Raw genomic sequence first — 23,971 nt, forward strand, 5'->3', positions numbered from 1 at the left:
AATGAAAAAGCATTCAGTTTTCTTACAAGAAGACTTTTAATAAAAATAGAAGTAAATAGAAATAAAGAAATCCCCTATGTAAAATCAGGATGGTAGATACCTTACAGGGTAATTAGAGTCAAAAACATAGAGAACCCCTCTAGGCAAAACCTTAAGTTACAAAAAAGATACACAGACAGAAATAGTTATTCTATTCAGCACAGTTCTTTTCTCAGCCATTTAAAGAAATCATAATCTAACACGTACCTAGCTAGATTACTTACTAAAAGTTCTAAGACTCCATTCCTGGTCTATGCCCGGCCAAGACAGAATATAGACAGACACACAGACCCTTTGTTTCTCTCCCTCCTCCCAGCTTTTGAAAGTATCTTGTCTCCTCATTGGTCATTTTGGTCAGGTGCCAGCGAGGTTACCTTTAGCTTCTTAACCCTTTACAGGTGAGAGGAGTTTTCCCCTGGCCAGGAGGGATTTCAAAGGGTTTTACCCTTCCCTTTATATTTATGACACAGCCCCATCAAAAGCTTGAGTAAATAGGAGCTATGTGTGGATTAAAGGGATGGAACTGGACTGAGATCGCTTTTCACAAAGCCATTGAGTAGGCAAAGTTTGGTAAAGTTTTCTTTTCTAACCAATCTGTATGCTTACCACTTGTATACATTTCTTCAATTTTAAGACAATTTACTGATCTTACAGATACCAAAAAATAAAACACTAGTTTTTCACATCAGCCTGGGAACGAGTTTAGAAACCATGTTTAAAATTTGTTTATAAAAAAGTCTCACAAAAACAGTTACTAGCCTTGTGTGTACATGACCAAATTATGTTGGAACTATGTTTAAATATCATACAGCCAAACTGTGGTTAGAAATAGGTTTTTGTTGGAATCATACTTATGGAGAGTTTTAACAATCCACATTTGGTTTTTGGCCCACTGTAGATGGAGCTAAACAAACTTACTGAATCAAATGGAACAAAGGGATTGACTGGAATTTGAAGCCTTCCAGCCAGTCAATGCACCAAGGTAATACTACTTTCAAGAAGACTACTTATAAGAGTATAGTTGACAAGATTTAGCTCTGTATATCATTCTTCTCTCAAATAAAGTAAATGAGAGTTGAATGGATATTAGATAGATAGATATACACACACACTCCTATTTTAGCAGTTCAGGCAAAGTAAGTTTATTAGGCAAACCTTAATTATTCATTAATTCTGATGGTTTAAAATTGTGACAATAATATATTACATTAACTTACAACTTTGAATATTTGATTCATATGTTTGTATATATACTATAAACACATAACAACATTATTAAGGTTGCAAAGTCAAGCACTCCAAAATTAGGAAATGCCAGAATTAAGGTTGTCTATGCAGTGCACTGTGATACAGTCTTTAATTACATGATCACATACTATTTTTACCACAGTGCCCATGCCGCACTCAGTGCACAAAATGGTTGGTGCTCACTTAAGAAGCTATTTAATATTTTGTTTTCTCCTCATTGCTTAATGTGTGCAGAGTGAGCGGACCTTATTTACTGTATACTATTCAAACTGCTCCAGATGGAATTATTAATTTCCTCCTGGGCTTGTCTACAGTGCTTATCATTATAGTATCTAAGGGCTTCACAAATGTTAGTGAATTTATAATCACAACAACCTGGTCAGATGAGCGGTTATTATTATCCCCATTTTATAAATAGGGAACTGAGACTCAGAGATTAAGGTCAGAAGTATGCACTAATTTTGGATGCCCAATTTGAGACACCTAGGACCTGATTAGTACTATATGTTCAAAGTACAGCTCTCCATTGACTTTACTTGCAGCTGTGAGTGCTCAGCACTCCTGTAAATCAGACTTCAGAGTCTTGGGTCAGACACCCAGAAATTGAGGAATGCACAAAAACTGTGGTAAGTATTCTTTTCTTCTTCAAGTCCTGGTCCCTACATATATTCCACATGTGGGTGACCAGCAAGCAATGCTCAAATGTGGGCGGGAGCAAGGATGCAGGATTACAGATGCTTATAACACTGCAGATCCAAAGGTGTCAGCAGAAGAGGCTTGGGCAAATGTGTAATACTTTGCAAAAGTGCGCATGGAACTCCAGGTTTCCACCTCACAAATGTCCAGCAGAGGGACTTCTTGGAGAGATGCAACTGAGGTCACCTGCGCTCTAGTAGAATGGACCCTCACTTCATCTGGGGGGAGACAGATGCACCATCTGATAAAGGCAATGGATGATACAGCCAGAAATCCACTTAGAGAGTCTTTGAGAAGATACTGCTTGTCCCAGAGCTCACTCTGCTACAGCGACAAATAGCCTTGGTGATTTCTCAAAAGATTTTATCCTTTGCAGGTAGAATGACAGTGCTTGTCTGATGTTGAGAGAAGGAAGTTTCCTCTCTTCACTGAAAGCATGAGGCTTTGGGAAGAATAACAGTAAGTGAGTCCATTGGTTTATGTGGAATTCAGCAACTTCCTTTGGGATGAATTTTGGATGAAGGCGAAAGGATCTTTGTGGAGCACACGCCCAGTGGTTCAAAAGGAGGCTTCGTAAGTGTTGAAAGTACAAGATTGAGGTCTCACTGCAGCATTGGCTTCACTACTGCTGGAAAGGTCCTGGTCAAACCTTTTTGGGATCTGGTTGATACTGAGATATGCACTGGTATGCGCTGCTAAGTGAACTCAAAGTGAGCTAATTGAGAGACCTGACATCTTGAGGGTAAGGAGATAATCTAAAATAGCAGGAATACCTGCTCACTCTGATGCTATCTGGTTCTGTTGTGCCCATGTAGAGAAACCCTCCAGTGGCTAGGTAACATTTTCTGGTAGAATCTTTCCTGCTGTTATTAAGAATAGGTTGTACAGCCCCAACGTGAACACTCCAGGTCTGATGTTCTAGGTCCGATGACCACCCAAATATGAAGCCGTGAGTGAAGAGAGCCCAGGTTGGGATGCCTGAACCTGCTGCTTTCTTGAGTTTGCAGGTCTGAGAAAGACTGAATGCTGACAGGTTGATGGACTGACATCAGTAAGAAGTTTGAAAAGCAGAACTGTCTGGACCAAATGGGTATGATGAGAATGAGTCATGCTTTGATGTGATGAATCTTCCACAGAATCTTGGACAATAGTACAATGGGAGGGAAGGCATACATCAAGTGTCCTGTCCAGGACAATATGGGACATCGCCCTATAAGTCCTGACTTTGTGCTGCTCTGGAATAATATACATTGAACTTCTTGCTCATCTGGAACACGAACAGATCCCAAGATGGTGTTTCCCATTGTGTGAAGATGATCAGCACAGAATTGTGTAATTCCCATTTGTGTTTGGTGATGAAATGCCTGTTGAGGCTGTCTGCCAGCAAGTTCCAGACACCTAGGAGGTACATTGCAGATACTGTGATGCAGTTCTGGATACACTAGTTCAATAAGTTGAACGGTTGCATGCACAGAAGATTAGAAGGGATTTTGCCCTGCTTGTTTGTTTATATAGAAGAGGGTCACTGTGTTGTCTGACATTACCCAGACATGTCAAGATTGTACAAGTTGGAGGAATGCATTGCTGGCTGGCCTGACTGCTCTTAGTTCCAGGAAGTTGATAGGCATCCTGCCTTTTTGAGGTGTCCATGTACCTTGTGCTATGTGGCCATCTATGTGGGTTTCCCAGCCCATTAAGGATAAGTCTGGAATGTTGAGAGTGGGAGGTAGGAAAGGGACTCCAATGCATATATGTCCTGGGTTCATCCACCAGGTGAGCGAAGCCCGGACATTGACAGGGGTTGTCTCTACAGAGTTCATGGTGTGCCTGTCTGGCGTATACACTGACCAGAGCCAGGCTTGCAGACAACAGAGTTGTAGCCTGACAAATGGGGTTACACAGGTAACGTATTTTAACAGGGAAAGACAGGCCTGTAATGTTGCTTTGGGTCTGTGAGTGACTTGGTTTATTAGACTGCTCATGGCATGGTATCTGCCAACAGGGAGGAAGGCCCTTGCTGTGGTTGAGCCCATGGTCACCACTATAAAGTATATGACATGTGGGAGAATCAGGGTAGACACTTCCACATTTATGCAGATTCCAAGGATACCATGAGATGGAATAATGACAAGGTTGCCGACAGTACTTTTAGGCAAGAACTGTTAGAAGTCAGTCATCATTTTGTCTCAGCTGTGCTGCCACCACTGGAAAGACCATGAAGACCCTGGGTGTTGTTACCAGACCGAACAGGCATACCCTGAACTAGTAATGTTCCTGTTTTATCAGAAAACTATAAAAACCACTAACAAACAACATACAATTATATTTACAGAGATGAAGACATATCTGACAGGAGGAGGATTCTGACTTAGATCATGCGATGGTAAGAAGGAACTGGAGAGATGGTCAGGTTGCAGAACACAAGGGGAACCAAGATGCAGGCATGGATCAATGGACACTACTTGCAAGATTTTTTCAGCATCAAGCGCATGCATACCCCATGCATGGAATACACAGAGGGACCAGCACTTTATTTGCACTCTGCTCTAATAATCAATTATGAATTCCAGAACTCATCAAGTCACTTGTTATGCATATTTTTTCTATCCTTGTTAACACACCTTCTAAGAAATAAAGCTAACACCTTAGTAATTCTAATAATTTCAAACTGGCCCAGAAGATCTGCTTTGATATTCAAATCAACTGGCTGTGTGATTTTCCTTCCTAGTAGCATTCCCATATGTTAGATTTACTGAGAGAGGCCATAAATTTATTGGCTTTGCTATTGAAAGTGAAATAATGAAAAGAGACGATATTCAGAATTGCTAATGTCAGCAGTGCTCATACCAAGGATATATGCTTCTTCAAAGGTGTATTCAAGGACATGGGTATCAGCTAGCATTTAAAAATACAAGGGGGGGAAGCTTGATTTCTTTTTCATACAGCGTAGCTCCACTGTCCTCAACACTGTGATTTACTCTGGTGTAACTGAGAAGAGAATACAACCCTATAGCTCTCATGGAAATTTTCCAGAGCTTTTAGAATTCTTATGTAGAGCTCAATTATGGCTTTGCCATGAGCAGCATGTACACACAGGCCAGCATGTTATTACATTGCCTCAGGAGTGGCTCAGAAAACAGACTGTCGCAAAGAGTCCCCTCCCCATTACCACTTGCTCACTTCTTACTCACCTACATAAGACAAAAGAATAGCTCTGAGGAGGCAGCTTCCTGTCTGTGTCTATACCCACCATGTAGGTAGCTGGTGCAGGAAAATATGGGGCACCTTTTGCCTCTTTCCCTTATTAACTGTTCCTGAACCTCAGTGTAAATACACTGAAGACCAGGTGGCAACTTCAATTCTGCAGTCACTTCCCTAGATCACTAAAATTTTCTCTCTCATCCTAGCATAACCTGATTCCTCAAAGGCTTCAGATCTTCTATTCTGGCCAACATGAAATCACACAGTTCAGATTTATAAGGCCAGAAGGGACCAGTGTGACCATCTAGTCTGACCTCCTGAATAACACAGGACATAGAACTTGCCCAGAATAATTCCTGGTTGAATTAGAGCATGTCTTTCAGAAAGACATCCAATCTAGATTCAAAAATTTCCAGTGACAGAATCTCCACCATAACCCTTGGTAAGTTGTAATGGTTAATTAGCCTCACTGTTAAAAACGTGCACTTTATTTCCAGTCTAAATTTGTGTAGCTTCATCTTCTTATACCTTTGTTTGCTAAATTAAAGGGTCCTTTATTATCAAATTTCTGTTCCTCATGTAGATACCTATAAATGGTCATCAAATCACCCCTTAACCTTCTCTTTGACAAGCTAAATAAATTGAGCTCCTTCAGTCTTTCAGTAGAAGGTATGTTTTCCAATCCTTCAGTCATTCTTGTGGCTTGTCTCTGAATCCTCTTCAATTTATCAACACCCTTCTTGAACTGTTGACCCCAGAACTGGGCACTGTATTCCAGTAGCAGTTGCACCAGTGGCAAATACAGAAGAAACATGACCTCCCTACTTCTACTTGATATTCCCCTGTTTATTCAGGTGAGCTACTGTTCAACTGATTATCTCCCAGTATCCCCAAGTCTTTCTCAGAGTTACTACTTCCCAGGATAGAGTACCTCATCCTGCAGGTATGGCCTACATTCTTGGTTCCTAGAATCATGACTTTATATTTGGCAGTATTGAAACACATATTGTTTGCTTGTGCCCATCTTATTAAGCAATCCAGATTACTTTGTATCAGTGACCTATTCTTTTCAATATTTATCAGTCCTTTGATCTTTGTGTCATCTGCAAACTTGATTAGTGATGATTTTATGTTTTCTTCCAGATCATTGATAAAAATGTTACATATCGTAGAACTAAGACCTGATCCCTGCAGGTCCCTATTAGAAATATACCAACTCGATTATGATTCCTCATCTACAATTGCATTTTGAGACCTGTTAGCCAGTTTTTAACCCACTGAATGTTCGCAATGGCAATTGTATATAATTTCAATTTCTTAATCAAAATGTCATCCAATACCAAGTCAAATGCCTTATAGAAGTTTGAGTATATTACATCAACACTATTACTGTAGGGAGCCAGGGTGCCTTCCCTCCGAACCAGAGGGTAAACAGCCACCCTCTCAGCCTGAGTGGGCAGGGCCAGACCAAGCTTCCGCCAATCCCCGGAAGGGGAGGGGTGGGACAGGAAGTACAAAGGGCAGGGCCCTTTGTCCAGTGAGGAGAGCACCAGGGAGGGAGACAGACATAGGCTGCTGGCTGCTCCCTCGCGATCCTGCTGCTGACCCAGGGGAGGCCCTGGGCCAGGAGGAACCTGACTGGGAGGAAGGTCTGTGGCGACCAGGACTGCCAGCCGCTGAGTACCCGGAGGCTGTAGCCCGGGCCAGCGTGAGTCTGACACAGAGGGGGAGCTGGAGCTGCCAGCAGCGGAATACCCGGACGGGCTGGAGGGACCGGAGAGACCCGCTTGAGAGACCGGGTAGGAAGTAGCCCAGGGGCAGAACTGCACCATGGGGTGGGTGTGTTTGGTCAGCAGGCACGGATGGCCCCCCGCTGACCCAGGGGCGGGACCTTCGCCTCCCGCCACTGTCAGGGCCCTGGGCTGGAACGCAGTGGAGTTGGGTAGGCCTGCGTTCCCCTACCCCGGCCAACCTGCCTTGGGTAGCAGAACTGTGCGCTACAAACCAATACCAGCGCCCTCCCCCCTGCCTGAGGGGCGCGCTGCAGACTTGTGCCGCACCCGCCCCCCGCCTGAGGGGCACGCTACAGACTTGTACCAGCGCCGCCCCGGCCTGAGGGGTGCGCTGCAGACTCCGACCGGCACACCTTCCCCGCTAATTCCCCAGCGCCCGAAGGGTGTGACTAAGACCTGCCAGTGGGACCATAGCTTTCCATCGCCCCCTAGGGGCTCAGAGGACCGACTGAAACCTGTCACAAGTGGTGGAGAATGCAGGCAGGCGATCCCTATCCCTGCAGAAAGGGGTTAGCGCGAGGGGGCCTCTGAAGCTCCCCTACTGGAAAGATGGAGATGGAAAGGCTTATCAAGTTCCTGGCTGAGAGCCAGGAGCAGCACCAACTCGTACAGCAGCTGGGCACCCACCAGCAGCAGTTGCTTCAAACCCTGGGGGCCCAGCACCATGAACAACAAACCCAATGCTTCCAGCAGCTTGCAACCCTGTGGCCGGGCCATGGTGGTGCTCAACCGGAGAGGGCAGCCACCCCGACCCCTCCCACCCCACCGATCCGTCTGGCCAAGATGGGGCCTGAGGATGACCCAGAGGCCTATCTGGTGACCTTCGAGCGGGTTGCCTCAGTGACTGGTTGAGCACCTGACCAATGGGCGATCCTCCTCGCCCCATATCTGACGGGGCTGGCCCAGAAGACTTACCGTGGACTCCCAGATGATGAGGCCCGCATTTATGCTCGAGTGAAAACAGCTATCTTGGATGCCTTCAACATTACCCCGGAGACTTTTCAGTGATGGTTTTGGACACACCGGGCACCAGACCCCGGGCCGTGGCCAGGAACTGAAGGACGCAGGTACCCGATGGCTCCAACTCGAGCGTCGAACCGCAGCTGAGGTGACTGAACAGGTCATCCTTGAACAATTCATGCACATCCTCCCACCCCAGGGGAGGGCTTGGGTGTTGCAGCACCGGCCACAAAGTCTGAGCATGGCTGTCATGCTTATGGAGGACTTTCTCGAGGCAGAGGCCCCGAAAGGACCGGCCGCCCGCCCCCCAAACCCTGGACCCAATGCACAGAAACTTGAACAGAGGGGGCCCACCTCCCAAACCAATGCACCCCACCGTTCCCAACGACCAGATGGCGGCAGGACCGAGTTTTCCCGATGCCCCGAGTCCACACCACTCTCCGGCCCTGGATGCTTAACCTGACCACCGGGCCCCAGCCCACCTGCAACCCCACTGGTGCCCCCACGTGGCCGGCGCGCCCAGAAGTAGGACCTTGTTTCCGATGTGGCGAGTATGGTCATCTGCAACGGGGCTGTCCTGCAATGGACTGCAACTTTGGCCTGGTGTGCGCCGGGAAGCAACAGGCCCGTCCGCCCTCTGTGGCCAAACTGACAGCTCCCATGGAAGTTGCCGGGGTCCCCGTGGTGGGTCTAGTTGATTCGGGCTGTGGGCAGACCCTTGTCCACCAGGCGCTCTTCTCGGACACCAAGCGGACCATTGGGGAAGTACGGATTCAGTGCATCCACGGAGATGTAAAATCGCACCCCACGGTTCGGGTCCCCATCCTGGTGAACGGAGCAACTCAGTTAATGAATGTGGCGGTGGCGTCATCCCTCGCCTATCCAGTGATCCTGGGCCGTGACTGGCCAGACTTTGTCGAGGAGCTCCAATCCCTACCCACCAAAGAGGCGTTCGAGGAAGCCCCGACTGAGAAGAAGACAGAACCTGACTCGAGCTCCAACCCTGGAGCTGACCCAGGTCCCACCCCTAGGCAGGATGGCCTGGAAATGGCTGGTCCCCCTCCTGACCTGGTGGACTTTAGCCGGGATCAAAGGGAGGACCCTACGCTCCGGTTTGTCTATGAGCAGCTGGCCCGGGTGGATGGTGAGGTCGTGGAGGCGCGGCGCACCACCCAATGGCCCAGGTTCGAACTCAACCGCGAGCAGCTCTACCGCCTTGACCGAGACCTCCGGACCCAAGAGGTCCAGACCTAACTCGTGGTCCCCCGCATTCATCGTCGGGCTGTCCTGAAGCTTGCACATGACATCCCGGCTGCCGGCCATTTAGGGCAGGAAAATCTGTGGCCAGGGTCCTGGCCAGGTTCTTCTGGCCCGGCGTCCACCGTGAGGTGAAGGATTACTGTGTGTCGTGCCCAGACTGCCAACATGCAGCCCCGGCAGGGGTACGGAAGGCCCCCCTGGTCCCTTTACCAGTCGTAGGTGTACCATTTGAGCGGGTAGCAATGGACCTGGTCAGGTTTTTTCCAAAAAGTAAGGCGGGCCATCAATACATCCTCGTCCTGATGGACTACGCCACCCGCTTCCCCGAGGCCGTCCCCTTAAGAAGTATCACCGCCCGCACTATCGCTGCGGAGCTCGTGAAGATCTTTGCAAGGATGGACCTCCCACGGGAGATACTCACTGATCAAGGGACCAATTTCACGTCTAAGCTGTTCTGTCAGGTATGTGCCCTATTGGGGATTAAGAAATTGCAGACCTCGGTCTACCATCCCCAGACTGACTGACTGGTCGAACGGTTTAACCGGACCCTGAAGGGAATGTTGCGGCATTTCCCCATCCAGGACCTCCGCCAGTAGGACCAGCTGCTCCCTCCTTTACTACTGGCAATTCGAGAAGCCCCCCAGGCATCCACGAAGTTCTCCCCGTTTGAGCTCCACTATGGGTGGCGACCCCGCGTGGCGTTGGACCTCTTGAGAGAGACTTGGGAACACAACCCGTCCACAATACAGGGTCTCTTGCAATACGTCTTACAACTGCAGGGGTGGCTCACACAGGCGGGCGAGCTCGCGAGGGAGAACTTAAACACAGCCCCAAGAGCCCAGGAGCAGCACTACAATCGGAGCACCCAGGCTCGATCATTTGGGCCAGGGGACCGAGTACTCCTCCTGCTCCCCTCGGAGGAATCAAAGCTTTTTGCCCGCTGGCAGGGTCCGTATGAGGTCCTCTGCCAGGTAGGGCCTGTCACCTACGAAATTCGGCAACCTGGTCACAGTAAGGGAAAGCAGATTTATCATGTAAATCTCTTAAAACCCTGGCAGGACTGGGAAGGGCTCCTAGTTGCCCCATATCCCCCCGAACCGGACCTGGGGCCGCAACCACCCAAGAAGTTGGATAATGGTGAGCCCCAGCTAGCAGAGACACTCACAGTCGGGCAGCAAGAACAGACACTCTACTTAGTAAGGGCATTCCCCAAGACATTCACCATGAAACCCGGGTGAACTACACTCACCTACCGTGTGATCCAGACGGAACCCGGGGTGGTGGTCCGAAAGACAACCCGGCCATTGCCTAGGCGAACACGGGAGGCTGTAGAGGAGGAAGTCCAGGCGATGTTGGATCTGGGTGTTATTGAGCGCTCCCAGAGCGAGTGGCGGAGCCCCATCGTCCTCGTACCAAAGCCAGATGGGAGCCGGCGGTTTTGCATTGACTTCCGGAGGGTAAACGCTATTTCAAAATTTGACGCCTATCCGAAGCCCCGCGTCGATGAGCTCCTCGACCGGCTCGGGGAGGCCTGTTATATCACCACTTTTGATCTCACCAAGGGGTACTGGCAGATCCCCTTGGATTCCAGGTCCAAGGAGAAGACCGTGTTTCCCACCCCTTCAGGGTTATACCATTTCACCCGGATGCCTTTCGGCCTACATGGGGCCCCGGCAACCTTCCAACGTTTGATGGACCGGGTGTTGCAACCATACATGAAGTACGCTGCGGCCTACCTGGACGATGTGGTCATCTATGGCAATAACTGGGAGGAGCATCTTAACCAAGTAGCGGCGGTCCTCCGCAACCTCCGCACAGCCGGGCTTACAGCCAATCCAAAAAAATGCCGAATTGGGCGGGAGGAAACCACTTACCTGGGGTACACCTTGGGCCGGGGACAGGTCCGCCCCCTCATCGGGAAAGTCCAAGCACTCCAGGAATGTCCGGCGCCGACCACGAAGAGGCAGGTGCATCAATTCTTGGGCTTAGCTGGTTATTACCGGCGGTTTGTACCCCACTTCGCAAGCATTATGGGCCTGCTAATGGAGCTCCTGACCAAGGACAGTCCCCGCCGGGTGCATTGGTCCAACAAGTGTGAGACGGCCTTTCGAACTATCAAAGAACGGCTGTGTAGCGATCCAGTACTCTTCAGCCCTGACTTTCATCGTGACTTTATCGTTCAGACTGATGCCTCAGGTGTAGGGCTTGGGGCAGTCCTCTCACAGGAGGTGGACGGGGAGGAACACCCTATTGTTTACCTCAGTCGGAAGCTGTTCCCCAGAGAACGGAACTACTCCGTCATAGAGAAAGAGGCCCTAGCAGTTAAATGGGTGGTCGATGCTCTCCGCTACTACATCCTCGGGGCCCCCTTTATACTGGTTACGGACCACGCACCCCTGAAGTGTCTTAATAAGATGAAGGACAATAATGCCAGGCTGATGCGGTGGTATCTAGCTCTGCAGCCCTATGCCTTCACGATTCACCATCGGACGGGACAACGCCAATGCGGATTTCCTATCCCGCCTCGGAGAGGGTGAGGACACCAGCTCCGAGGATCGGGAGCTGGATTTGAGGGGTGGAGTATGTAGGGAGCCAGGGAGGCTTCCCTCCGAACCAGAGGGTAAACAGCCACCCTCTCAGCCTGAGTGGGCAGGGCCAGACCAAGCTTCCGCCAATCCCCGGAAGGGGAGGGGTGGGACAGGAAGTACAAAGGGCAGGGCCCTTTGCCCAGTGAGGAGAACACCAGGGAGGGAGACAAACGCTGGCTGTTGGCTGCTCCCTCGCGATCCTGCTGCTGACCCAGGGGAGGCCCTGGGCCAGGAGAAACCTGACCGGGAGGAAGGTCTGTGGCGACCAGGACTGCCAGCCGCTGAGTACCCGGAGGACCTGGAGGGGCCCGGCTGTAGCCCGGGCCAGCGTGAGTCTGACACAGAGGGGGAGCTGGAGCTGCCAGCAGCGGAATACCCGGACGAGCTGGAGGGACCGGAGAGACCCGCTTGAGAGACCGGGTAGGAAGTAGCCCAGGGGCAGAACTGCACCATGGGGTGGGTGTGTTTGGCCAGCGGGCGCAGATGGCCCCCCGCAGACCCAGCGGCGGGACCTTCGCCTCCCGCCACTGTCAGGGCCCTGGGCTGGAACGCAGTGGAGTTGGGTGGGCCTGTGTTCCCCTACACCGGCCAACCTGCCTTGGGTAGCAGCACTGCGCTGCAAACCCATACCAGCGCCCCCACGCCCCGCCTGAGGGGCGCGCTGCAGACTCGTGCCGGCAACCCCCCCCCGCCTGATGGGCGCGCTGCAGACTCGTGCCGGCGCCCGCCCCCCGCCTGAGGGGCGCGCTGCAGACTCGTGCCGGCGCCCCCCCCCCCCCCGCCTGAGGGGCGCGCTGCAGACTCGTGCCGGCGCCCGCCCCCCGCCTGAGGGGCGCGCTGCAGACTCGTGCCGGCGCTGCCGCCCCCCCCCCCCCGCCTGAGGGGCGCGCTGCAGACTCGTGCCGGCGCTGCCGCCCCCCCCCCCCGCCTGAGGGGCGCGCTGCAGACTCGTGCCGGCGCCGCCCCCCCCCCCCCGCCTGAGGGGCGCGCTGCAGACTCGTGCCGGTGCCGCCCTCCCCCCCCCCACGCCTGAGGGGCGCGCTGCAGACACCGGCCGGCACACCTTCCTCGCTAATTCCCCAGCGCCTGAAGGGTGTGACAAAGGCCTGCCAGTGGGACCATAGCTTTCCATCGCTACTAGGGGCTCGGAGGACCGACTGAAACCTGTCACAATTACCTTTATCAACCAAACTTGTAATCTCATATAAAAAAAGATATCCGGTTAGTTTGACAAAATCTGTTTTCCATAAAACCATGTTGATGGCATTAAGTATATCACCCTCCTTTAATTCTTTATTAATCAACTCCTTGATTGGCCATTCTATTATTTTGCCCAGGATTAATGTCAGGCTGATAGACCTATAATAAGACCTGGGTCATCTTGTTTACCCTTTGTTAAATAGTGGAGTAACATTAACTTTAGTTTCATTGGCAGTTATGAAAAGGTCCTCTTGAGGCTATGGACAATTATTCCTTTAAATTTTTATTTAAAACATAAAATCACAACTGAAACCAGGATACTATTAGTATTTTACAGCTTTGAAAGAGCTATTTTTTGAAAAAGTCAAGGGGGGGAATCCATTTCATACCACAGTGCCTGACTGACATCTCCACTGTACTGTCAAGATAAGCCATCCATTAGTCTGAGATTGGTGGATGTGACATATAGAGAAAAGAAAATAGAAAAAAAACCTTTTTTTCCTTTCAAATTAATAAGTCAGAATATGCGATTTTGAAAAATGCTCACCACTAGCTTCACTCTTTTCCCCTTAGAATCCATGATAAAATTCCCACTGACTTCCATGGAAGCAGAGGTATGCCACCATTGAGCACTTCTGTAACTTCTACTTGTACTACCCAGCTTAACATGGAATTGTAGTGATAGTTATTGATTTTTATATTTAGAAAAAAGCATCTTTTCATAAATATTGAATTGTGTTCTCGATCTTTGTGCTTATTTTCTATGAGAAAGATACAAATGTCAGTTATCATTAGAATTATTAATTAAAATTTAAAAGCAGGCCAAAGAATACCATTCATTTTTTGAAGTTCTGAAAAATGTCCGCTTATTAACCTTTTGACAAATCTAGTCCTATTGTGTCAGTAATACTTTTGATAACTTTGGGTCAGACTGCTAACTTTCGGTTCAACATCTACACAATTTTACGTGCATCTATTTTCTGAAAAAAATTAAATTAAAACAATTTAAGAAGAATTAAATCAGTAATTCTTACCTTCATCCTCAGTGTAGCCCTTCCAGTCAAACGGAGTCACTGTTACATTAACAAATGTACCATTTTCACCTATTGTGCTGTTGAAGTATGAAGTAATATTTGTTTCCAGAGTAAAATTGTCTGGAGGCCACTGCAAGCATTTATGCCTCAAGTTACCCATGAACAGCTGCAGCCCTATTAGTGCAAATACACTCAGGCAAAATACAGTCAGAATCATGACATCTGAGAGCTTCTTCACAGACTGAATTAGGGCTCCCACAATAGTCTTCAAGCCTGCAAAGAGAAAGGGATTTTTATTATGATGTTCATCACATATTTAAAACATAAAAGTAACAATTTATACCAATAAAGTTAAAAATTTCATGCAGAAGCCCAAATAAATGGTTGTAATGTGTGTGAAATAACATTTTATGAAGAGTTTTCTCTTGTGAAGATGAATACATAGCTGAAAGTTTATGTTCATTTGAAATTGTGAATGTAAATGAATTGCACATATTCCAAAACACTTGTTTTAATGCCAAAACAAGTGATTTTGTTATTCATGTTTTACATGAATCTCATGTAAAGAAAAATCTTTCTTTTTTACTATTTGCCAATGGTAAATTTAACTATTTGCCAATGGTAAATTTAACTATTTGTCAATGCCTCCTGTCCCAAACCTTTGCTAGTATCAGTTTTATAACATACTGCATTGTTACAACAATAGAAAAGAGCTTGTTAAACAGCAAATGGGATCAGATTAAAGTTATAAAACTGGAGAGGGTTTGGAAAATAATAGAACTTTAAGATAATAAATCCCCCATGCGATGCCCATGCTATTCTTTATTATCTTATTCCTTTATCTTCATTAGTAAATCAGTGTTTCAAACAATTTTTGTTTTCACAGTCACAAATATCCACAGCAAACACTACATTACATCATAGTGGTAAAATACATATGGGTAAGAAAACCTCAGTATTACTGATTTTTTGTTGAATGTGGAGAAGAAAGCTTGACATCATAAGATGCAAACCACACAGGCTGTAAATTGCAATGTCTCATGCAAGAATTTGTTAAACTCAAAGGCTGATTTCAAAAGGAAAAAAGCTAATGTTAAAATGCAAAGAATCACAGATTTCAATCAATTCTATTATCTTATGATTCCTGTTTTGTTTTTTTTTGGCAAGCAACAAGGCTTGTGTTAAAATACTGTGAATTGAACTTCAATGGAATGAAATTCAGCCTCAGTGTTTAACCTAGCTCTCACCTGGAATGACTGATATTGTTTTCAATGCTCGGAGAACTCTGAATGTTCTCAACGCTGAGACATTGCCCAGGTCCACAAACTCTGTCACATATCTGTAATAGGGGAGTTCACACACAAACACAATGACAGGATAAAAAGGAACAGTTGGGAGGTACAAGGGACCTAACACCTTACACCAGTTACTTCTTACCTGGGATTACAGAAATAGTTTTCAAAGCTCTCAATACTCTGAAAGTTCGAAGAGCTGAAACATTGCCTAGGTTTACAAATTCTGTTACATACCTGTAGGATTAAATCACAGTTATTCAGAATTTAGGCAGATTTTATGCTACTTATGAGGGTCTTTCATCAAAACCTCTTTGGTGATTTTAGCTAATAAATTAAAAAGCAACAGTCAGCTGTTTACCTTTCACTGCAGTTTGCCTGCATTAATTTGCCCTCATGGCCTTCAGTTAAATGTAAATGTCTCTGAAGCAAACCACAGTGATTTTACTTTGAAAGCATAAAATTTATCTAGACTAGACTGGAAAATTGGAGCATATAATCAAAGGGGTTGCTTTATTCTGGTTAGAGAAAAATGCAGAACATCAAATTAGCTTCTATAACACTAACTGTATTAGTGGCTCCTGCAGTATATATGCTTACATTGGAAGATGAATACTACAATATTTATGACATGCAAGTCATTTTTAGACACAGAAAATACATATTCCCAAAAATTTCCAGTCTAGCTTTTTGGGGGTCTTTATTGACACTCATTTCATGGCCTTTTATGCTCTTCAGTTAAAAAAACAAAACAAAACTTACGCAAATGTAATGACAGTGAAATCAAGCCAGTTCCATGGGTCTCGAAGGAAAGTAAAATCTTCTAAACAGAAGCCCCTTGCAAAAATTTTTATAAGTGATTCAAATGTATATATTCCAGTGAAGGTATACCTGGAAAAAGTATCCAAGAACTTAATAAAGACAAATACTAATTCTTTATAACAGTTTTATTTTCTCGTTGCTAAAAGTCTTAGAAATAAAATTAAAGATTCAGCTAATTTCAAAAATTCAGAATAAATAAAGTAAATAAACAATGTCTATTAAAATGCATTATTCACCATTATAAGTATCCTTATATTCTAGTACAATATTTGTGATATACTTTTGACTTGTCAAGGGTGACTAGAGTGTATAAGTAGATGCTCTTTATTAGCAATTGTATAAATCTAAAGAAATAATATAATATATTTTTACAATACCATTCTATGAAATTATGAAATTATAGATGAAATTATAACTAAGGCCCACTTGGTTTATTACTGTTGTCCGACAACACTGTAAGATCAAGTTATTTTATATTGTCTGGGTCACTAACTTCTAAAACCTCTAATATTAACGCTGAAGAATAGCATGTGCTTAAAGTCCCATTTCAGTAGGACTACTGATGTGCTTTCCTGAGTTGGCATCTACAACTAGTTTCAGAGTAGCAGCCGTGTTAGTCTGTATTCGCAAAAAGAAATACATCTCACATCATCCGAGAGCTGTAGCTCACGAAAGCTTATGCTCAGATAAATCTGTTAGTCTCTAAGGCGCCACAAGTACTCCTTTTCTTTTTATCTATAACTAGGTGGCTATTGTTTTACTACTAATGCAGTAGTATAATCAAATCAACAGTATTGGCCAGAAGGCATAAAAACACTATCAAGATGCTACGTCATAAAGATGAGGAAAAATCTTCATGTTGAGTCAAAGAGCAATATTATCCATGAACATTTGCCTCACCTTTTTCTGTACTCAAATTTTTCTTTCGAAGAGAGGAAGATTTAAAACACAATAAATAGTTTTGTTTAGAGAGAAAACAGTAGTAGCGTCACACACTGACTGCTGTCAATGTCCTTCACTGCAAATAAAATAATGGTTCCTAGAAAAATTCATTTCAGATATATGGATATATTTAAAGAATATAGGTTTAACTTACTCTACATTCTTTGTCCATTCCGGAGGGTTACTCATGGTCATAAACACACAGTTGGTCAAAATAGTGCACATAATAAGCATGCTGAACAATGTATGTTACAGTCAAGGAACACAACAGTAAATTACACAATAGCACATTAAAACACATTTTAATTTCAACCAAATTCTGACACATATAAAAATCCCATTGATTTAAGTGACAATTCCAGATATATTTTTAATACAGTATCAACCCAGAAGTTCTCATTAGTAAATTAAACTTTATTAGCACTAAATTCACTTGTGGTGTAAGCAGAAGCAATTCATTTTTTAAGTGTCCCTATCCCGTGCTTTGCGCACACTAAAAACAGTAACAGATCATAACAATATTAAGTAATGAACTCTCCTCATCCCAACAGCTTGTTGACAGTAATAAATAGCAACTTCCTCCCCATCCCACTTGAATCTACTGGAATCTTCTCTAACAATTTAATAACTTGGGAGAAAAGACAGGTCTTGCAGGATGCTCAGAAAGTCAGAGAACTAGCTTCTCTTGGACCAAGGGAGGAAGCAAGTTCCAAAGTTGAGGAATCTTCATTGAGAAGAAGTTACCTGCAGCTTCTTTGTGATGAAATCAGGAGGCTGTCAGCTTGTGCATCTTCCCTGATCTGAACTGTCATGGTTTTACATGAGCTTAAAGATAGCGTCTCTAAGGGACCTAGAACCCTGGATAACGGTAGCAAGACTCATATCTAAAAGACAAGGTTTCAACAGACTCACTGAGCACAAATAAAAAGAGTATTTAGTTACTGCTGCTTCTAGAAGCAGCTGGGGATACAACAACACATCAGGTAGCCAATCTACGTAACAAATGATGAATAAAGTCTATTTGTTTACTCCACCAAATAAGCCAAAATAACCAATATCTAGTTTTCCATTTACTTCCCCCAATCAAATAAGCATTATCACAGCACTGTCATCCACTTGATGAAGACATTGTACCCTATGTTTCCTCACCAACTCTCCTGGAATTTGATTTTGAACTAGAGGAGGGCAGCAGAATATAAGCTGAATCCTGGCAGAGAAAGAGCATGTCGGGGAAGATGAGCTCCTGTGGAACTCCAAAAGAAAGAGAGAAAGCCCCATTGGGGTAGATGAGCAAGTGCCCAATACTATTCTCTGTGACCTCTCAGAAAGACAACCGTCAGGAGCCAGTGAGAAAGAACTGCCATGGAAGCGTGTCTTATTCTACCCATGCTATAATTCAATGCCATCTCATGGTCAATGGTAAGGAAAGCCACTGAAAGACTGGTATGAATCAGCATGGTAACCTGATCCTCATCCCAGTCGTCAACCAGAACAACTAGTGTAGCATCCCTACTACACTAAGGCCTACAACTCAAACTGATTGGGGTTAAGAAAACCTGAGTATCCTACGTGGCTGCAGCTGCCTCACTACATGTTCAGCAGTGTTTCAAAAAGACAGAAGATTTGACTGAGGCAACAAGTGTTTGCAGAAATACTGATTCTATGTAGTGTTATAAGTTTTTCACTTCCATTGATACTAAACGTTCAGCATATTTATCCAAGTGTTTAACAATAAGTGAAAGACTAAAATAAACAGCAAACAGGAAAGTGAGGCAAAATTGCCACATGATGGCACCATAAACTACAAATTGCTAGACTTTGTGCCAAATTTACTCTGGAAAAGATTTTACCTCTATTCACCCTTTATAAAAAATATGTTCCTACAAAACAGTTCATCGAAGGAGCTAATGTAGGGTGACCAGACATCCAATATTATCGGGATCATCCTGATATTAGGGGCTTTGTCTTATATAGGCAACTATATACTCTACCTGCTCCCCTCTCCACCCTAAAAAAAAAGTGTCCCTATTTTTCACACTTGCTCTGTGGTCACCTTAAGCTAATGATACAAACAGATATATCTAAGTATAAAAACACTTTACAGATACATTTGTATCCAAAAACCCAAATATGATTTGCAAATTAAAATTAAATTAAATGCTAATTTTTTTTTTGCTTTTGAACACATTTTTAGGCTCTGGACACAGACTAAACTTCACTGTGTAGTTTAATAAATTCATAGATATTAAGGTCAGAAGGGACCATTATGATCATCTAGTCCGACCTCCTGCACAATGCAGGCCACAGAATCTCACCCACCCACTCCTACGAAAAACCTCTCATCTATGTCTGAGCTATTGAAGTCCTCAAATTGTGGTTTAAAGACTTCAAGGAGCAGAGAATCCTCCAGCAAGTGACCCGTGCCCCATGCTACAGAGGAAGGCGAAAAACCTCCAGGGCCTCTTCCAATCTGCCCTGGAGGAAAATTCCTTCCCGACCCCAAATATGGCAATCAGCTAAACCCTGACCATATGGGCAAGATTCACCAGCCAGATACCCAGGAAAGAATTTTCTGTAGTAACTCAGATCCCACCCCATCTAACATCCCATCACAGGCCATTGGGCCTATTTACCATGAATATTTAAAGATCAATTAATTACCAAAACCATGTTATCCCATCATACCATCTCTTCCATAAACTTATCGAGTTTAATCTTAAAGCCAGATAGGTCTTTTGCCCCCACTGCTTCCCTTGGAAGGCTATTCCAAAACTTCACTACTCTGATGGTTAGAAACCTTTGTCTAATTTCAAGTCTAAACTTCCCAATGGCCAGTTTATATCCATTTGTTCTTGTGTCAACATTGGTACTGAGCTTAAATAATTCCTCTCCCTCTCTGGTATTCATCCCTCTGATATATTTATAGAGAGCAATCATATCCCCCCTCAACCTTATTTTGGTTAGACTAAACAAGCCAAGCTCCTTGAGTCTCCTTTCATAAGACAGGTTTTCCATTTCTCGGATCAACCTAGTAGCCCTTCTCTGTACCTGTTCCAGTTTGAATTCATCCTTCTTAAACATGGGAGACCAGAACAGCACACAGTATTCCAGGTGAGGTCTTACCACTGCCTTGTATAAGGTACTAAAACCTCCTTATCTCTACTGGAAATACCTCGCCTGATGCATCCCAAGACCGCATTAGCTTTTTTCACGGCCATATCACATTGGCAGCTCATAGTCATCCTATGATCCAAGGTCCTTCTCCTCCTCCGTTACTTCTAATTGATGCGTGCCCAGCTTATAACTAAAATTCTTGTTATTAATCCCTAAATGCATAACCTTACACTTTTCACTATTAAATTTCATCCTATTACTATTACTCCAGTTTACAAGGTCATCCAAATCTTCCTGTATGATATCCTGGTCTCTCTCTAAATTGGCAATACCTCCCAGCTTTGTATCATCCGCAAACTTTATTAGCACACTCCCACTTTTTGTGTGGAGGTCAGTAATAAAAAGATTAAATAAGATTGGTCCCAAAACTGATCCCTGAGGAACTCCACTGGTAACCTCCCTCCAGCCTGACAGTTCACCTTTCAATAGGACCTGCTGTAGTCTCCCTGTTAACCAATTCCTTATCCACCTTTCAATTTTCATATTTATCCCCATCTTTTCCAATTTAACTAATAATTCCCCATGTGGCACGGTATCAAATGCCTTACTGAAATCTAGGTAAATTAGATCCACTGCGTTTCCTTTGTGTAAAAAATCTGTTACTTTCTCAAAGAAGGAGATCAGGTTGGTTTGGCACGATCTACCTTTTGTAAAACCATGTTGTATTTTGTCCCATTTACCATTGACCTTAAAGTCCTTAACTACTTTCTCCTTCAAAATTTTTTCCAAGACTTTGCATACTACAGATGTCAAACTAACAGGCCTGTAGTTACCCGGATCACTTTTTTTTCCTTTCTTAAAAATAGGAACTATGTTAGCATTTCTCCAATCATATCTGAGTTTACAGATTCATTAAAAATTCTTGCTAATGGGCTTGCAATTTCATGTGCCAGTTCCTTTAATATTCTTGGATGAAGATTATCTGGGCCCCCCGATTTAGTCCCATTAAGCTGTTCGAGTTTCTCTTCTATCTCAGATATGGTAATATTTACCTCCATATCCTCATTCCCATTTGTCATGCTACCATTATTCCTAAGATCCTCTTTAGCCTTATCAAAGAGTGAGGCAAAGTATTTGTTTAGATATTGGGCCATGCCTCGATTATCCTTGACCTCCACTCCATCCTCAGTGTTTAGCAGTCCCACTTCTTCTTTCTTTGTTTCCTTCTTATTTATATGGCTATAGAACCTATAGTTGCAAAGGGGAATATGAAAAGTAATATTTTAACGCACTAGATTGATGTGTACATTTGTACTGCTGTTAGTAGTTCCTGACCATTTTCCCTGAAGTGATCAAAATCAGTAAAGAATGATGATACCTTTCAGAGTAAACATTCAAGTCATGCATAGGAACTTAGCTGCCCAGTTCCCACTGACATCAGTGAGAGTCTCAATATTATTAACTGGCTTACTTCATTAATTTTGAAGGTAATATTATCAAACAAGCGCTGTATAGCATAACTGTTATTCTGTGACTCAGAATATCAAATGTAGCAAGCATTGGAATACCCCTCACACACCCTGAACAGACAGATGCAAGGAATTCCAGTTAACATGCTCAGAAAACCCCTTTGACATCATTTTGTGGAGGTAGTCTCTTTGGTAGTCTCAAAGGGCTCGTGAATGCTAGACTTCAGGCTCCAATGTATCAATATATTTAAAACACAGTATGGGGCAGATAATTAAGTACACAATACTATTAATGCTAAATATACATTCCTTTTTATGTATAGAATAAAATATTCTATTTTAGCAATATTTAGGAACCTCATTCAAATCAATGGAATACTTAATTTCTATTTTCATCAGCTCAGTGATGCTAAACTGGTTTTAAAAGAAATAAAATGGTCGGGATGGCACTACTATATTTATATAGTTAGACATAAGCTATATGAACTTATTAGAGATCACAATAAAAAATAAAAAACTTACATTAAAAGAATGTGAGGTTGCAAAGTCAGGCACTCAAAAGTTAGATAATGCCAGAACCAAGGTTGCTTGTGCAACTCCTTTGGTGCACAGGACAGCCTGTGCTCTGGGTATGAAGGAGGACTTTGCAGTGAATGAGGCTGTTGCCTGTAGGATCACACACCTAACAATTTATGCAACAAAGTAGGCAGAGGCCCTGATTCATTCCCAGAGCACACTCCGCAGGATGATCTCTTGGCTGAAGAAGCTGAATAGCATGCTAGAGAACTGGCTTCTATCTTTACCTCAGCCACGGAGTTTCTATGTGATTCTCAGTAAGTCACATAAACCAGAAATGTCACAGGTAGCACTGTGTTTCATATTTTCTGGGTACCTAACATGAGACACCTAGAGGCTGATTTGCAGAAGTGCTAAGTATTCATAATTGCAACTGAACTCAATGGTAACCCTGCTCCGAACGAAAAGTGCTATAAAATGCTCAGTATTCTGAAAAAAACACCATGCATTAGGCTTCTCAAACTGGGCAATCAAAACTGACGCCTTTGATGATTTTAAATTTAATCTCTGTGCCTCAATTCCCCATGTGTAAAATGGGGATAACAATACCACCACTCACAAGGGTGTTGTCATGTGAAATTCAATAATATTTCTAAAGAACTAAGGTGCTTCACAATGAGAGCACTACAGAAAAAACCCTCAAGAGGAAATTAGTAATTCTGTATTCACTGCAGGGCTTGGATAGCACATGGAGCCATACACTCAACGATGCGGATAAAAAATATTGAAGAGCTACCCATTCAGTGAGCACCATTTATCCTGAGCATTGAATGAAAAAATAGCATGTGATCATGTAATTAAAGACTATACCATAATGTATATACACAGGGGGGCCTAATTAAGGTTGTACAGACATTTCCTAAATTAAGTGTTTGCCTTGCAACCTCAGAAATGTTCTTTAAATGCAGAGTGTGTGAGTGTGTGTGTGTGTGAGAGAGAGAGAGAGAAAGAGAGAGATATGTATGGATTAATCAATTCCATCATATATGATGGATTCCATCATGTGGAACCATACTGCCCTGCATATGAGAAATCAGTAGGATTGGGCTCTTTAGATCCATATGGCACAGCCTTCTACCACTTGTGCTCAGAGATTAACTGGCAGCAAAGGCCGTTATATTCTATGTGGACCTGTCACTAGAGGGGGATGGACACACATTTTGCCAATGGTTTCCCAGCTATTTTCTCACATCAAAGGAATGTTGAGACTCAGGACTCCTGGGTTCAGTTTCAGGATCTGTAGAGGAGTGTTCTCTAGTGGTTACAGAACTTTCTGCTCCTGCCCTGCCCCATCTTCTCCCTGTCCTCTTCTGCTTCTATGTCTGCTCCCCAGCTCTTACCCCGCCCCCTCCCCTGCTAGTATCCTCCCAGATATCAGTCAACTCCTGCCTCTGTGCCCCTCTGCTCCTATTCCCCCATCACAGCACCTGCCTCTATCTCCTCACTATTCTCATTCCTTTTGCTCCTGCCTATCTCCCTCCCCTCTGGTTGTTCCTACCTACCCCCTATTATCTTCTGTATCCCTTTTCACCTGTTCCCCCTCCCTTCCAGGCTCTTATCCCCTCTCCCCCGCAAGCTTCTGCTCCTGCCCCTCTGCCCTGCATCTCTTCCTCTCCCCTCCATCCCAGTTTCTCACCTCTCAAGTGCTCAAATGAATCAGCTTCCTCCTTCTCCTTCTTCCTAACTGGGTCCCAGGAGGGGGCGCAGTGAGAGCATAGGAGACAGAGCCCTTCTGCT

General features: G+C 44.7%; 1 protein-coding gene across 7 annotated transcripts in view; it reads right to left on the reverse strand.

Annotated features, from left to right (window-relative positions):
* The window catches only part of LOC144272506 (sodium channel protein type 1 subunit alpha), a 120,398-nt gene that overhangs the window by 77,328 nt on the left and 19,099 nt on the right, over nucleotides 1-23,971 (reverse strand). For 4 of the 7 annotated variants that reach the window (XM_077830622.1, XM_077830621.1, XM_077830619.1 and 1 more), the window contains exons 3-6: nucleotides 17,230-17,319; nucleotides 16,074-16,202; nucleotides 15,267-15,358; nucleotides 14,020-14,292 (exon numbers count right to left, since the gene is read on the reverse strand). In XM_077830622.1, coding sequence (XP_077686748.1) covers nucleotides 14,020-14,292; nucleotides 15,267-15,358; nucleotides 16,074-16,202; nucleotides 17,230-17,319 — 584 coding nt within the window. Of the gene's footprint in view, nucleotides 1-14,019; nucleotides 14,293-15,266; nucleotides 15,359-15,456; nucleotides 15,549-16,073; nucleotides 16,203-17,229; nucleotides 17,320-23,971 lie in introns of all 7 variants that reach the window. The other 3 variants (XM_077830623.1, XM_077830620.1, XM_077830618.1) reach the window with 1 other exon arrangement.

Source organism: Eretmochelys imbricata, chromosome 11, assembly GCF_965152235.1.
Source record: "Eretmochelys imbricata isolate rEreImb1 chromosome 11, rEreImb1.hap1, whole genome shotgun sequence".
NCBI lineage: Eukaryota > Metazoa > Chordata > Testudines > Cheloniidae > Eretmochelys > Eretmochelys imbricata.